The following is a 17,729-nucleotide window of genomic DNA, read 5'->3' on the forward strand; positions in this document are numbered from 1 at the left end:
CGCCCCAACATCGTGCAGCCCGCCTCCAGTGGTGTCGCGACAGGCGTGAATGGAGGGACGAATGGAGACGTGTCGTCTTCAGCGATGAGAGTCGCTTCTGCCTTGGTGCCAATGATGGTCGTATGCGTGTTTGGCGCCGTGCAGGTGAGCGCCACAATCAGGACTGCATACGACCGAGGCACACAGGGCCAACACCCGGCATCATGGTGTGGGGAGCGATCTCCTACACTGGCCGTACACCACTGGTGATCGTCGAGGGGACACTGAATAGTGCACGGTACATCCAAACCGTCATCGAACCCATCGTTCTACCATTCGTAGACCGGCAAGGGAACTTGCTGTTCCAACAGGACAATGCACGTCCGCATGTATCCCGTGCCACCCAACGTGCTCTAGAAGGTGTAAGTCAACTACCCTGGTCAGCAAGATCTCCGGATCTGTCCCCCATTGAGCATGTTTGGGACTGGATGAAGCGTCGTCTCACGCGGTCTGCACGTCCAGCACGAACGCTGGTCCAACTGAGGCGCCAGGTGGAAATGGCATGGCAAGCCGTTCCACAGGACTACATCCAGCATCTCTACGATCGTCTCCACGTGAGAATAGCAGCCTGCATTGCTGCGAAAGGTGGATATACACTGTACTAGTGCCGACATTGTGCATGCTCTGTTGCCTGTGTCTATGTGCCTGTGGTTCTGTCAGTGTGATCATGTGATGTATCTGACCCCAGGAATGTGTCAATAAAGTTTCCCCTTCCTGGGACAATGAATTCACGGTGTTCTTATTTCAATTTCCAGGAGTGTATATAAACGATTTGGGAGACAATCTGAGCAGCCGTCTTCCGTTGTTTGCAGATGACGCTGTCGTTTATCGACTAATAAAGTCGTCAGAAGATGAAAACAAACTGCAAAACGGTTTAGAAAAGATATGTGAATGGTGAAAAGTGTGAGGTCATCCACATAAGTGCTAAAAGGAATCCGTTAAACTTCGGTTACACCATAAATCAGTCAAAACTAAAGACCGTAAATTCAACTAAATACCTAGGTATTACAATTAGGAACAACTTAAATTGGAAGGAACACATAGAAAGTGTTTTGGGGGGAAGCCTAACCAAAGACTGCGTTTCATTGGCAGGACACTTAGAAAATCCAACAGATCTAGTAAAGAGACTGCCTACACTACGCTTGTCCGTCCTCTTTTAGAATACTGCTGCGCGGTGTGGGATCATTACCAGATAGGACTGAAGGAGTACATCGCAAAAGTTCAAAGAAAGGCAGCACTTTTTGTATTATCGCGAAATATGGGGGAGAGTCTCACAGAAATGATACAGGATTTGGCGTGGACATCATTAAAAGAAAGGCGTTTTTCGTTGCGACGAAATCTACTCGCGAAATTCCAATCACCAACTTCCTCCTCCGATGCGAAAATATTTTGTTTACACCGACATACATCGGGAGGAACAATCACCACGATACAACCAGAGCTCGTACGGAGAGATATACGTGTTCGTTCTTTCCGCGCGCTATTCGAGATTGGAATGCTACAGAATTGTGAAAGTGGTTCGATGAACCCTCTGGCAGGCACTTAAATGTGATTTGCAGAGTATCCATGTAGATGTAGAATGACTCGTCCACTTTCGGAGTCACTGGGCTCTCCCGAACGACCCATTCTGCAGTGACAGCTACTGTAGCAACGACACAGCACTGTGATACCAGAGAATCCGCCTGTCGTGGTGAGTTCTGCTTAACAACGGGCTGTCCGGGTACTTTTGATCGGATAGTGTATGTTGTGTCTTCAGTCCAAAGACTGGTTTGATGCAGCTCTCCATGCTACTCTATCCTGTGCAAGCTTCTTCATCTCCCAGTACCTACTGCAACCTACATCCTTCTGAATCTGCTTAGTGTATTCATCTCTTGGTCTCCCTCTACGATTTTTACCCTCCATGCTGCCCTCCAATACTAAATTGGTGATCCCTTGATGCCTCAGAACATCTCCTACCAAGCGATCCCTTGACCTAGTCAAGTTGTGCCACAAATTTCTCTTCTCCCCAATTCGATTCAGTACCTCCTCATTAGTTATGTGATCTACCCATCTAATCTTCAGCATCCTTCTGTAGCAGCACATTTCGAAAGCTACTATTCTCTTCTTGTCTAAACTACTTATCGTCCATGTTTCACTTCCATACATGGCTACACTCCATACAAATATTTTCAGAAACGACTTTCTGACACTTAAATCTATACTCGATGTTTGATGTTAACAAATTTCTCTTCTTCAGAAACGCTTTCCATGCCATTGCCAGTCTACATTTTATATCCTCTCTACTTCGACCATCATCAGTTATTTTGCTCCCCAAATAGCAAAACTCCTTTACTACTTTAAGCGTCTCATTTCCTAATCTAATTCCTCAGCATCACCGGACTTAATTCGACTACATTCCATTATCCTCGTTTTGCTTTTGTTGATGTTCATCTTATACCCTCCTTTCAATACACTGTCGATTCCGTTCAACTGCTCTTCCAAGTCCTTTGCTGTCTCTGACAGAATTACAATGTCATCGGCGAACCTCAAAGTTTTTATTTCTTCTCCATGGATTTTAATACCTACTCCGTATTTTTCTTTTGTTTCCTTTACTGCTTGCTCAATATACAGATTGAATAACAACGGGGAGAGGCTACATCCCTGTCTTACTCTCTTCCCAAACACTGCTTCCCTTTCATGTCTGAGCACTATGGGACTTAACATCTGAGGTCATCAGCCCCCTAGAACTTCGAACTACTTAAACCTAACTAACCTAAGGACATCACACACATCCATGCCCGAGGCAGGATTCGAACCTGCGACCGTAGCAAACGCGCGGTTCCGGACTGAGCGCCTAGAACCGCTAGACCACCGCGGCCGGCTTTATAACTGCCATCTGGTTTCTGTACAAATTGTAAATAGCCTTTCGCTCCCTGTATTTTACCACTGCCACCTTTAGAGTTTGAAAGAGACAACACTGTCAAAACCTTTCTCTAAGTCTACAAATGCTAGAAACGTAGGTTTGCCTTTCCTTAACCTTTCTTCTAAGATAAGTCATAAGGTCAATATTGCCTCACGTGTTCCAATATTTCTACGGAATCCAAACTGATCTTCCCCGAGGTCGGCTTCTACCAGTTTTTCCATTCGTCTGTAAAGAATTCGCGTTAGTGTTTTGCAGCTGTGGCTTATTGAACTGATACTGCAGTAATTTTCACATCTGGAAACACCTGCTTTCTTTGGGTTGGTTGGTTTGGGGAAGGTGACCAGACAGCGTGGTCATCGATCTCATGGGATTAGGGAAGGATTGGGAAGGAAGTCGGCCGTGCCCTTTCAGAGGAACCATCCCGGCATTTGCCTGTAGTGATTTAGGGAAATCGCGGAAAACCTAAATCAGGATGGCCGGACGCGAGATTGAACCGTCGTCCTCCCGAATGCGAGTCCAGTGTCCAACCACTGCGCCACCCCGCTCGGTTGCTTTCTTTGGGATTGGAATTATTATATTCTTCTTCAAGTCTGAGGGTATTTCGTCTGTCTCATACATCTTGCTCGCCAGATGGTAGAGTTTTGTCAGGACTGGCTCTCCCAAGGCCGTCAGTAGTTCTAATGGGATGTTGTCTATTCCGGGGGCCTAGTTTCGACTCAGGTCTTTAAGTGCTCTGTCAAACTCTTCACGCAGTATCGTATCTCCCATTTCATCTTCATCTACATTCTCTTCCATTTCTATAGTGCATAGCGATTTGAAGTTGTACACAGCCTTCGGGCTTGTGTCAATTCTGGAATTCGCGCCTGGCCACCGCGTCGCTTGTCTTCCTGGCGGACGCGTTCAGCAGATCCACCTGCCGGGAAGTCGGCTCCGTGTAGCAAGGTGAGGCGGGCCGGCAGGAAGCAGCCGGCGTGTCTCGCAGGCGTTTCCCCGCGACGGCGACCTACTGGGCCGCGCCAGGGAATCCGGGTCGGCCGCTTTCTCCGGCGCGGTTCGCACGGCCCGCTGCAGCGCAGGGGTCACCGCCGGCGCCCGGCTCCGCACAGCCCCGCACAGTCTGTGTAACGCACTCCTCCCTGCGTGCGACGCCCCCAGCAGGCAAGCACGTCAAACACACGACGCTGTTACCTGGCACTGGTGGAAGACGGGTTCAGCGCGCTTCATTTCAAAAACGCAACTACGGGACGTTAGTATTTAAAGCCTAATATATGGAAGAGAAACATGGACGATAAATAGTTTGGACAAGAAGAGGATAGAAGGTTTCGAAATGCGGTGCTACAGAAGAATGCTGAAGATTGGATGGGTAGATCACATAACTAATGAGGAGGTATTGAACAGATTTGGGGAGATGAGGAGTTTGTGGCACAACTTGACAAAAAGAAGGGATCGGTTGGTAGGACATGTTTTGAGGCATCAATGGATCACAAATTTAGCATTAGAGGGCAGCGTGGAGGGTAAAAATCGCAGAGGGAGACCAAGAGATGAATACACTGAGCAGATTCAGAAGGATGTAGGTTGCAGTAGGTACTGGGAGATGAAGACGCTTGCTCAGGATACAGTAGCATGGAGAGCTGCACCAAACCAGTTTCAGGACTGAAGACAACAGCAACAGTCGAGAGGTCATTCCAGAGGGCCACTAGTTCAACTAAAACAAAGATGGAAATATAAACGTGCGAGTCCTTTCGAATAGGACCGCCCAGGCAGTGACGTTAATCGGTCTAGAAAAACCACAGATGACGACAACGGTAAGATGCCTTCTTCCTGGGCCGGCCGCTGTGGCCGAGCGGTTCTAGGCGCTTCAGTCCGGAACCACGCGACTGCTGCGGTCGCAGGTTCGAATCCTGCCTCGGGCATGAATGTCTGTAATGTCCTTAGGTTAGTTAGGTTTAAGCAGTTCTAAGCCTAGGGGTTGCTGACCTCAGATGTTAAGTCCCATAGTGCTTAGACCCATTTGAACCATCTTCTGCCGGCCATTGTGGCCGAGAGGTTCTAGGCGCTTCAGTCTAGAACCGCGCGACCGGGACGGTCGCAGGTTCGAATCCTGCCACGGGCATGGATGTGTGTGTATGTCCTTAGGTTACGTTAGGACTGATGACTTATGACCTCAGATGTTAGGTCCCATAGTGCTCAAAGCCATTTGAACCATTTTGAACAATTTTCTTCTTCCTGGTTTTGCGAAGGCGTTCCAAGCAGAACCGCATTCTCGACCACTAGCCGAGCTACGATTATACAGGGCGGGGCAAATAAGTGGGGCCCGCAGCTTGTGGTCGTGCGGTAGCGTTCTCGCTTCCCACGCCCGGGTTCCCGGGTTCGATTCCCGGCGGGGTCAGGGATTTTCTGTGCCTCGTGATGGCTGGGTGTTGTGTGATGTCCTTAGGTTAGTTAGGTTTAAGTACTTCTTAGTTCTAGGGGACTGATGACCATAGATGTTAAGTCCCATAGTGCTCAGAGCTAAATAAGTGGGCGGACGAGTGGATACGACTCGACGTGAATGTATGCGTATAACGACAACCCCTGAAGCGCACACCATGTGCACGCCGGCCACGTGATCCACACCGGATCAGTGAGTAGTGCGGGCTGTGTCAGTGTGAGTGGAGCAGTGCAAAGGGGACGACGGTAGTCACAGCGTAGCAGCGGGTATTCGCTCTGGAAAGTTACCTGACAACTTAGTCGTGGGAACGGAGTGGTCAGTTGTCTGGTCAGCAAAGACTGCCACGCAACGCTTAGCCCGAAAATGGTGTGAGCAAGGATCTGTTTTGAAGTCAAAAACCATTCGAAACGCGGCCGCACACCCCAAAATTGGATTGGAGTTCACCAGAAAATGCTTCAGAGTCCTGGCAAACCAACCTAGTGCCTGTCGCAAGAGATCGGCGTATCACGTCGGTCAGGCGAATGAATACTCCACCTGGGACCACCGCATGCATCCCTATCGAGCGTCTGTTGTTTATGCATTAAAACGAGCAGATGCTGCTCGGCGCCTCGGATTTCGTGAGAGGCTGTTCGCTTCGATGACAATGAATGGCTTGCACGCGGATCTGTTCTTCATGTCTCATGAAGCCTGGTTTCGCCAGGCCAGCGGTTTCGTCAACTATAGCACAGGTTCTGGGCAGCGGAGAATCCACACAACTTCCACGAAACACCATTGAATGATCAGGAGCTTGGGGTTTGGCGTACAGTGTCTGCACCCCGCATTATTGGTCCCATCCTTCTTTCGTTGCACACTGAGTTTGCCGCATTGCATTGCAAGCATTTTGAAACGATTTGTGGCAGCATTCACAGAGGGGGGGAAAAGATCTATGGTTACTCCCAACACGATGGACCAACTGCCCATACAGCCGGCCGAACTATGGAGCACATTTAACACTCCTCACGCCTGACAGAGTTGTTAGGAGAGGTCCGTCTGGTCGACACCCTAGGTGGCCAAATGGTTCATATGACTCTGAGCACTAGGGGACTACTTAAACCTAACCTAAGGGCATCGCACACATCCATGCCCGAGGCAGGATTCGAACCTGCGACCGTAGCAGCAGCGCAGTTCCGCACGGAAGCGCCTAGAACCGCTCGGCCACAGCGGCCGGCTCCTAGCTGGCCAACCAGGTCAATTTATCTGTCAGTGATACTTCGTGTGGGGAGCCCTCAAGCCTACGGTGCATCGCAACAACACTCAAGAACTGCAGCAGAAGATTCCGGATGAGACTGCAGCAATTCCAGCAGTCCAGCCTTCAGCAATTTGCTGACCAGGACCCAAAATGTTGTGACTTGGCAAGACAGCCAAGCCACTATGAGAGGAAGCCGAAAGGCACGCGTTTAAGCTCACGCAGGCTGGCGTGAGGTCTGGTACAGTTAAAGGAGTTGAGTCTAGTAAAAAAAGTACGTAGCTTCTGGAATACTTAACTTTAATCCATAATTGGTGAACATCGGTCTGACGGTACATGCATCACAAGATAAATAGCAAATGATAATGGCGCCTTGCTAGGTCGTAGCAAATGACGTAGCTGAAGGCTATGCTAACTATCGTCTCGGCAAATGAGAGCGTAATTTGTCAGTGAACCATCGCTAGCAAAGTCGGCTGTACAACTGGGGCGAGTGCTAGGAAGTCTCTCTAGATCTGCCGTGTGGCGGCGCTCGGTCTGCAATCACTGATAGTGGCGACACGCGGGTCCGACGTATACTACCGGACCGCGGCCGATTTAAAGGCTACCACCTGGCAAGTGTGGTGTCTGGCGGTGACACCACACAAAAGTGCCAAGAGACGAATGGAGATCTCGTTCAACATCTGCTATAGTCAGGTTAGTACTGTATTTCCTTTGCTGTATTTCTTTCTACCCTGCCACTCTCTTCCGCGGGCCACCTTTATTTGCCCCACCCTGTACGATCTTTGCAAACGTTTGATTGGCTCGAGGAATATTGAGCGCAACACTACCTCTATTGTTGTAAATATGCAGACATCAATACAAGTTCTGCATCACCCCGATTCGTCGTGCTGCTGTGTGGGGCTGTTGTGACCGTTTCTGCAGCGGTCGGAAGGTCCCTGCCGATATAGTGAGCACTACCAATGGGTACAACGCCGCACTCGCATGCACTGACGCAGTTCACCCGAAATGTAAAGTACCAGTAGGAATGCACTAGAGTCGTCTGTGGAACAGCAGAGCGAACATCAATTATGCCACGAAAGAAGTCGCGACCAATGATGCGATCCACATTTATCACGTTATGCGCAGAAGGCTCGTCAACCAGACATGTTATTCGACGTGTGGACTGGAGCTAAACTGATGCGGTGCGTGTTTTAAGACTTACACCGCACAGCCTTACACACTGAACAGGTGCACAGGATGATCGATATCTACGACTTTTAAGCCAAACAACGACCACGTGCACAAGGAAACTTACCCAAAATTGCTATTGAACAGTGGGATGATTCGGAAAAAAGGCTCATCGATGACACGCAACGACGGGGTTCAGGCCTGTATCCCACAAAGGGGGCATTCCACCACGCATTGATGTTGCTCAGGAGTTCTGTGAAAAATACCTCATCGGAATAGGACGACACTGTCGTTACACACTGCCGGTCGTTGTGGCCGAGCGGTTCTAGGCGCTTCTGTTCGGAACTGCGCTGCTGCTACGGTCGCAGGTTCGAATCCCGCCTCGGGCACGGATGTGTGTGATGTCCTTAGGTTAGTTAGGTTCAAGTAGTTCTAAGTTCTAGGGGACTTATGACCTTAGAAGTTAAGTCCCATAGTGCTCAGAGCCATTTGAACCATTTTTTTTTTTTTCGTTACACAAATGTCTGTAGCTTTGATGTCATGATCTAGTCACAATGAATATGAATATGTACAAATGCCTCAGAACCAATTTCGAAATAAAGGGGTGATGCAAAACTGCTATTTGTACATAAACTATTTAGCACACAAGATCAGCGGCACTATAATACTGATCGCTGGAGATAATGTTGTCCACAAGAAAGTATTGTAAAGAAATGCAGGAAGGCATGGTCGTTGTGGTGTCACCGCCAGACACCACACTTGCTAGGTGGTAGCCTTTAAATCGGCCGCGGTCCATTAGTGCATGTCGGACCCGCGTGTCGCCACTGTCAGTGATCGCAGACCGAGCGCCACCACACGGCAGGTCTCGAGAGACTTACTAGCACTCGCCCCAGTTGTACGGACGACTTTGCTAGCGACTACACTGACGAAGTCTCGTTTATTTGCAGAGAAGATAGTTAGAATAGCCTTCAGCTAAGTCAATGGCTACGACCTAGCAAGGCGCCATTTGTCCTTTGCTATGTATCTAATGAAGCATGTACAGTAACAAGACCGATGTTCACCAATTGTGGATTGAAGTTGGGTGTTCCGGAAGCTACATACTTTTCTTTATAGCATTCATTACGTATCCTGTTTCAGACCTCACGCCGACCTGCGTGGGTTTGGGCGCGTGCCTTTCGGTTACCCGTCACTGTGGATTGGCTGTCTTGCCAGTCCACAACAGTCGTAATTTACATTTGGCATAATGAATGGCAGTTCTTTCAAAATGTGGATAAAGGTAAAATAATGTCGATAACGAAAAGAAAGAACCCGATTGCAAATATTTACAAAATTGCTGGTGAACTTGTCGAATAAGTCAAGTCGTCTAAGTATTTAGGGAGAATGCTAAGGACCGATATGAAGTGGAGCATTCACGCAAAATCAGTGTTAGGGAAGGCGAATCGAAGACCTACATTTGTCGGAAGGGTTCTCAGAAAGCGCAGCGCGTCTGCAAAACAAACGACGTACAATACGTTACTACGGAAAAATCTAGAGAACTGCTTTGTAAAGCAGGCGTGATAGCAACCAGCGAGTGATGGTAGGTCGGTGCAGCGTACTCGAAAGTGTAGCGGAAATGCTCGGTGAACTTTAAACGCAAATCGTTGAAAGTCAGACGATGTAGTTCCCTCTGCTGAGTAAATTTAGAAAACTTTTATTCGAAGATGAGTGTGGGGCTATTATACTGTCATTGACATTTATGTCGCGTAGGGATCATGAAAATGAAATAAGAGAGATTGGGGCACGTACAGAGGACCCCTCTCTCAATAACCGGATGGGATAGGAAAGAAAATCGATAACTTTGGTATTACGTTTTCTACCATGCACTGTACAATAGCTTAGGGAAGTAGAAGGGGGTTTGTACGCCCCTTCCGCCCGATGCCATTACTGTATGCACCTAGTTGAGGCATAACATACCACCAGAGCAATAACATCACCCCCTCCCAAAACAAACAAACCAGATTTTTTTAAATTTTTGCCTGGGGCAAAACGGATAACATTGTCACAAAACAAATTAAAAAATTTTCCAGTCCCTCGGTGCCGACCAAACTTTTACGGACGTTTCCCTTGTTTGTAAAGTTAATGTCGCAACTGGTAATTCCCTCCCATTAGTTCCCAACTGGGAACCCTCCACCTCACTATCAGCTCCTCTGGTAATTGGCTGAAATGAACAACGACTCTATAATGTCCCGGATTTCAAACACGTTGCTGCCCCCTTGGAGTAGAAACTATGAAGTACCAAAAAATCTGATTTTCCACATACTAATGGGAGAAACAAAGTAGAAGAAGCAGTAATAATTCATCTATATTTACATGATTTCTCTGCAATTTTCAGTTAAGTGGCTGGCAGAGGGTTCATCGAACCACCTTCAAGCTGTTTCTCGACCGTTCCACTCTCGAACAACGCGCGGAGGAAACGAACACACAAATCTTTCTGTGCACGTTCTGATTTCTCTTATTTTATTATGATGATCATTCCTCCCTACGTGGGAGAGCACCAACTAAATATTTTTGCATTCAGTAGAGGAAGTTCACGAGAAGATACAGCAGCAATGAAACACTACCCCTATTCGCGTATCATACCCACAACACACTCCCTATTTCGCGATATTACAAAACGAGCTGCCCCTCAATGAACTTTTACGATGTCCTCCGTCGATCTTATCTGATGAGGGTCCCACACAGCAGGGCAGTACTCCAGGAGTACAAAAACGCAGACACGGAATCGGATACTATATCACACACACGAAGTGAAGACGAGATAAACAAACAAACATAGCAAAAGTAAGCGAAGGTTCTACAACACTAAATCGAATTAATATGAAACTGTTAACTCTCTGGGTAGCTGTTTGCTACACCATTTCGTAGCATGTAACACCAGATGTTATGTTTTTTCTTCTTTCGCTGATCAGGTGTGAAGCTTTAGCGAGACGTCGCTCCTAATGCAGGTGTCTGTGACATTTTAAATCAACTCTCAGTCTCCACTGTTACCTTAAGTTCGGAAACACATTATAACCTAACTAATTGCAGAAGGTATAAAGCGAAGAACTGTCACAGCGTATCTAAGTTGCCATCTCTTGTTTCTTCCATTAAATACACTTTTAAATCGTACCGGCCGCTTAGAAGCTGTGAGAAAACTGACGAAAAAAATGTACAAAACTTAACTGAAAGTATTTCGTCTCCAGGAATTACCTTGTCTAGTCCGAGCCAATACGTCATGCGGAGTATGGGTGTCATTAATTAATCGTTGAATCATAGCAAAAAAAAAAAAAAAAAAAAAAAAAAAAAAAAAAAAAAATCCGTAGCCTCCGTCCTGAGCAACACGGTTTCAAAACCGAATGATGATAATGGTGATTATGTTGGTAGGGAGAAGTGAAGCATATTGTGTGGATAAAAGCACCAGGGCCATAGGCACCTGCATGCATATGAGGCAATTCATAGCGATGGCTCCACATTTGAAGCGCTGCGCCGCTGTATTGTCATTGACGACCGCTATTGATATTATGCGAGGTACCAATAAACCAGGGAAAGCACTCTATCAAAAGCCGCTGTTTCAACACAAAACGATTGATTGACAATGCTCTTTCATACAAGCGCAAAGTACGTGTCATAATCGGGTAATGCTGTCCGTTTCACAATGCCTCTCTCTATGTCGCGACCAATACCACGAACTGCAAATTACAGTTGAAATCAGTAAGAATACAGTGTCCTGTGTTTAATACCAAAGGAGGCGAGAGGGGTGTCGCAATGGTTAAGACAGCGAATTTGCGTTCGGGAGCAGAAGGTTTCGAAACACCGGCCGTCCATCATCTCTTAGATTTTCCATCGTTCTCCTTAATCCCATAAGGCGAGTGTTGGGATACGCCCCTTCAAAAGAGCACCGGCGATTTCCTCGCCCGATCCTTTATACTTCGTACCCGACTAAATCATCGTCGAGGAGGCGTTAAATATCAATCTCCTTTTGTTCTTTGAACCCATAAAAGTTGAACTTTCGCTGAATTTGAATTTTTGCTTACATGTACCAGCACATACCTAACTTACTAAATTTCCACGTCGAATACCGCTGGTGTGTAGACAATTGAAGGGAGTTTCGATAGAAATACATGTGATTTGGTCGTAACATGTAACACACTCTTGTAAATTGAGAAAATGGCAGACTGTAGTATGAACTGATTTGAGCGATATCTTTTAGCTATTATTACAGAAGGGCAAACGTCTGGAGAAATCGGATGATAGTATACTAGAATATGACAGGAAATTATTCCTGAAAATACCACAACTTGTCTCGATAACTAAATAAAAAGCCTATGTACACTTTACAATACTTTTTATTCAAATCACGGATAACTGCATTTGTTTGTGACTATCTTCTATAAGAAGTAGGACGGAAGAACCAGTCGATATTACATTTGCGTACAACCATACGCTGTAAGGAAAAGTAAGAATAAAATTCAGTTCATTGCGAAAGAGGAGCTACAGGGATTTTGGCTCTGAGCACTATGGGACTTAACATCTATGGTCATCAGTCCCCTAGAACTTAGAACTACTTAAACCTAACTAACCGAAGGACAACACACAACACCCAGTCATCACGAGGCAGAGAAAATCTCTGACCCCGCCGGGAATCGAACCCGGGAACCCGGGCGTGGGAAGCGAGAACGCTACCGCACGACCACGAGCTGCGGACAGGAGGATTTTCTGACGACCGATGATTCATTCAAAAAAATTTTAAAAAAAGGAAGAGGAAGAACTACGAATGATTTATGTCGTAACCGCTTCTTCAGGACAGAAATCATCCGTAGCTCCCACAAGAACAATGTGCAATTATTACCAGTCCAGTAATGGTATCATAGCAAGTAGCGTACGAAATATCAAAGTCCGAAAAATTGTATCGTGAAAATGTGTCCATTGTTTTGCAATTCAAATGACAGTGCTACCTGTAACCTATGACAAGATGAGAGGAAACCCAGATTTCGACCGGAAAACCTATAACGTTAAATAGTAATTTATTAATGCAAGAGTTGTGACGGGAACGTTTTCATAATTTGTAAGTATTGCATATAAAAACAAACCTGTGTTATTCCAGATTAAACTCACCAAAGACGCCTTAATACAGCGTTATTCAGGAGGAAAGGTACACGCTTCAAGGGATGATAGTATTGGTGATTCTGAATAGTAAACACCATATGGACATAATATGCCTTATTCCGAATGGTTTCCGAGAGACAACACAATTGACGTGCATTTTTATTTACTTACTGCATCATTCAAACAGTGTCATTAAGAACATACCACAGCAGTGTACTGGAAGGTAGAGACGAACATTATGCTATATTGATAATTTTTACTTTATGAAACGTCTGACAGCAACTGAATAAAACACAATTTTAGTGCCATCCGCGTTTCGCCTTTATTTTCTGCAAGGCATCTTCAGTGGCCTGTAATATGTACATATGTTTGCTATTTAATTTACATTTTTGGTCACTGTACCTATAGGTTATAAACAGTTCTGGCGGCTGGTATTTCCGGTTAAGTAGTAATGTTTTGAACCGTACTTACAGGTTGCCTGGACGATTTCCTACATATTACGCTCTTGTTGCATTTTTGGTGTTGTTGTTCTTCTTCTAAATGCCAATCTGCGGTTTTTTCCCCCATTTCACAGTACTATGAACTTGACACTTGTATCGATGCAATGTTTTGGTTTGTGTTGCCGACTGTTGGATGTTATTGCCAAAAAGAGAATGTTATTGCCGAGCTATCGAGTGTAATTATTGAAGTATCTGTGATATGTTTGTGTATGCATTTGTGTGTGTGTGTGTGTGTGTGTGTTCAAATGGCTCTGAGCACTATGAGACTTAACATCTGTGGTCATCAGTCCCCTAGACCTTAGAACTACTTAAACCTAACTAACCTAAAGACGTCACACACACCCATGACCGACGCAGGATTCGAACCTGCGACCGTAGCGGTCGCGCGGTTCCAGACTGTAGCGCCTAGAACCGCTCGGCCACCCCGGCCGGCTGTGTGTGTGTGTATCAGACGGTCAATAAAGTAAAAATTATCAATATACCGTAATATTACACGCAACTGAGGGAGACAGGACTACAAAAGTTGACGATAGAAACGAACAATTTGATTCAGGGTACACGTGATCCATTAAATCGGGAAACCACCTACGATACAGCGCATGTGCCTGGAGCGAGATTTTCAATTTTTCTTTTTTCTGCGTGCTCTTCTATTAGTCCTAGAGAAAATATGAATAGCGCCTTGTACGAAATTTAATGTAGTTTAGTTTTCTACTGCGGCTCGTTTTTCCATGCAGGTTGCGGTTTTCGAGTTGTTCAAGAAAAACGCAGAAAAGTTATATTAAATGCGTTCTATCTCGGAAACCACTCGGAATAGGGCATATGATCGTACAGTATTTTGTTGAAATTCGCTAATGCTACCACCCCACACGGAATGTACTTGTCACCCTACCTCAACTTGTACAAAAGCCGTCCACATTGTCATTGCCCATAGATCGCGGGTTCGCGAGATCGATTCTACATCTACATCCATACTCCGCGAGCCACCTGACGGTATGCCTCTCTGTGGGCTCTAATCTCTCTGATTTTATCCTCATGGTCTTTTCGCGAGATATACGTAGGAGGGAGCAATATACTGCTGGACTCTTCGGTGAAGGTATGTTCTCGAAACTTCAACAAAAGCCCGTACCGAGCTACTGAGCGTCTCTCCTGCAGAGTCTTCCACTGGAGTTTATCTATCATCTCCGTAACGCTTTCGCGGTTACTAAATGATCCTTTAACGAAGCGCGCTGCTCTCCGTTGGATCTTCACTATCTCTTCTATCAACCCTATCTGGTACGGATCCCACACTGCTGAGCAGTATTCAAACAGTGGGCGAATAAGTGTACTGTAACCTACTTCCTTCCGGGGCGTGTCGGAGATGCTATCCGCTCGGGGACTGGTAGTTCTCATCATATCGTTTCATCTCATCTTTATGGACGCGCAAGTCGCCGAAGTGATGTCAAACAAAACCTTCAAGCAAGGCGCCGAGCAACTGCAGACAGGGTGGGGTGACCATGCCATACGGTAATTTAGATGTAAAAGGCGAAACGGCCGAATGGAATATAAATAAATATAGACTCATGGAAGAAATAGACGTTTCAGTCCATAAAACGTGTTTCGGACTGTATTTACGAACAAGTCAATCAGAAATGTTATACGAGGAAGCAGACAGTAACGTGAGTGTAATTCGACGCTATACGCAATTTGGTTACGATGACCTGAAAAATCGTTTGTTTCAGTTTAACGTGACGGTAGTTGCAGTTATTCTCATTTACACGTACCGTGTTTGTGAACTGCACACGTTGAACAGTGACAAGTAGAATGCAAAAGAAGGTGAGGGGTAGAGGAGGAGGGGGGGGGGGAGAGAACAAAGCGTCAGTGGAGCGAACCCGGTCCGCTAACGACTGCTTTTACGCGCGTGCGTAAATTCGCCGCTCGCCGTGCGCTGCACAGCCGGCCAGGTGGAGGAAATGTGGGAGACGGGAGGTGTTTTAGGAGCGGTCTGGGGCGGGGGCGGTGGACTGGTGGCTGAGTTGTGGCGGCGGCCGCCTGTGCGGGGGACGCGAAAGTGGTTACAGGAAAAAGGAAGAGGCGGTGCGAGTGAAAAGCCCGTGAAAGAAAGCGCGCGGCGCGGCGCGGCGCGGCCGGTTTCCAGCGCGGGCTGTAAATCAGGGGGGTTTACGAGATGCAGAGTGGCCGCCGGCCTAGGTAGGGGTCCTGCACGGCGGCTGGAGCTGGAGCTGCCGTGGAAAGCGAGCCGCAGCGCACAGGGCAGGTGCCGGGAGGCGGAGTCGCTGCAAGCAGAGATCAACAATGAGCTCCGTACAACTCGCTTTGAACCCGCCAGCTACTCCTATGACGTCATTTCCCAACTCGCTGTCGCTCTGTGCTCGGATACTCGGCTCGCCCGTCTCCGCCGCTGCCCGTGTAACCGAAATGACGTCGCTCGAGTCTCTTGCGGGGCCGACGAGAAATACGGGCCTCGCAACGAATTTGTGACGTCTGAATAGGGCGTTACACATTAGAGGTAGTAAGTACCGATTTAGCAGGTTGATAAGCAGTAGTTGCATAGCTCCAACAGGAATTATTTAGAGAAGAAACGATAAACTGGTAGAAGCACGCCTCGGAAAACTACAGTCTGCGTTCTGGAGAAATATAGGAACACACGAAGCGACACTGACTCTTGGACTTATCTTAGGATCTAGACTGAAAAAAGGCGTACCTACATATACACTGAGGCGATAAAAGTCAAGCAATAGTGATACACACATATATAGATAGCGGTAGTATCAAGTACGCAAGGTACGAGGGTTATTCGGAAAGTGAGCAACGAGCGCTCGCGAAATGGAAAATACGGTCAACATCCGATGAAGCTTCCCAAAGATGCGTTGGGCACTGTGTCTAGAATCCCTGTCGATGGCATCGTGTCGCTCTTTTCAGTTCTGATCTCACAGTGAGAACGTAAAGATGGCTGGAAATTAGCGACTCCCGCCAAGTATGACGGAGTGGCGAAAGATTTCGCCTGAAGCTATGCAATCCACATAACATAACTGCCATGTGGTCCGTTCCACACGACAATTCTCGGCCGCACTCTGCAGGGGAATGAAGATAATTCAGCAGCGTTTTCGATGGGAATCGTTTGATCACCCACAATACAGCCCTTAATTGGCTACCCCTGAGGCTCAGATGAACCGCTGGCTACGAAGACAATATTTTGACACAGACAACTAGCTGGAGTCCAGAGTAGAAAATTGTCGAAAAGCGCTGGCGGCTGTCTTCTGTAACGAGTGAATTGGAAAGTTGGTACAACGCTACGACACATGTCTAAGTATGGGCGGCGACTGTGTACACAAGTCGCTGGAAGGTCTTGCAAATAAAACAGTTTTAATTTTACAATGAAATGAATACCTCTAGCTGCATATAGGCGTTGATATAAGTCAATGGGGACAGTTGAAAATATGTGCCCCGACCGGGACTCGAACCCAGGATATTCTGTTTACATGGCAGACGCTCTATCCATTTTTTTTCTTCATTTTGTTCGATATAGTTCGTTGCATTTGGTCTGGCCGGACGTCACAAGACATCCGTTCACATTGATCGTTGATTCCTTGACTCAGTTTTTTTTTACTATTACAGAGAACACGCAGCCCTCCGATCGAACACGCTGAGCTACCGTGCCAGCATAAGTTAACGGGGAATCCATCTTGTGAGCCACCTAGGACCCAAAGGATAATGCGACTGCAGGGACTTATCTCTGGCACGCCTTCCGTGAGACCCACATTCGCAACTATATTCATAGTGGCCCTGCCCATCATACTCATTACTCGCGCCTTTATTGCCGATTCCCGTAAGGGTTCGGGCACTGTTTCTACATCCGCACAAAAGAAGATGATCAAATGGCCGGTAAGCCTTATATATATATAAAGATGGTATCTGTTCTTTCGGAGATGTTAACATGTATATGCATGCACTATATACATCTATGTAAATATATGTATAAACAGGGCAATACTCACTGCTAACCAGTCAGCTTTCGTACTGGTATAAAACACCAGTCAAGTCCAACGGTTATGTATGCAGCGGAATGCCAGGAGTCCGGGAACTCGTGTAGTCGCTCTGCTTTCTACGCAGGACGAGTCCTCTTGCACCCGGCAACGCACTCCAGCCGTATGAGAAGACAGGCCGTGGCGCGAAGGTCTTAACGAGACAGCAGCCGTCTTCGGCCGGGAGCGAGTGACTGTTTCAGACGAGTTTAATAATTTTTGACTGCGCGCGTTTAAATGCGTGCAAGCTGCCTATAGCACACGACAAAGGGGATGCCTTCCCAATTACACAGTGATTTTCCGTGGTCCTTGTACGGAG

The 17,729-nt window shown here is 46.8% G+C and overlaps 1 protein-coding gene across 1 annotated transcript in view; it reads right to left on the bottom strand.

The window, feature by feature from the left end:
• Positions 1-17,729, bottom strand: part of LOC124789261 (serine/arginine repetitive matrix protein 2-like) — an 88,244-nt gene that overhangs the window by 59,386 nt on the left and 11,129 nt on the right. The window contains exon 3 of the mRNA XM_047256558.1: positions 15,550-15,661. Within this exon, the coding sequence (XP_047112514.1) occupies positions 15,550-15,661 (112 nt within the window). The remainder of the gene's footprint in view (positions 1-15,549; positions 15,662-17,729) is intronic.

The sequence above is a fragment of the Schistocerca piceifrons genome, chromosome 3, assembly GCF_021461385.2.
Source record: "Schistocerca piceifrons isolate TAMUIC-IGC-003096 chromosome 3, iqSchPice1.1, whole genome shotgun sequence".
NCBI lineage: Eukaryota > Metazoa > Arthropoda > Insecta > Orthoptera > Acrididae > Schistocerca > Schistocerca piceifrons.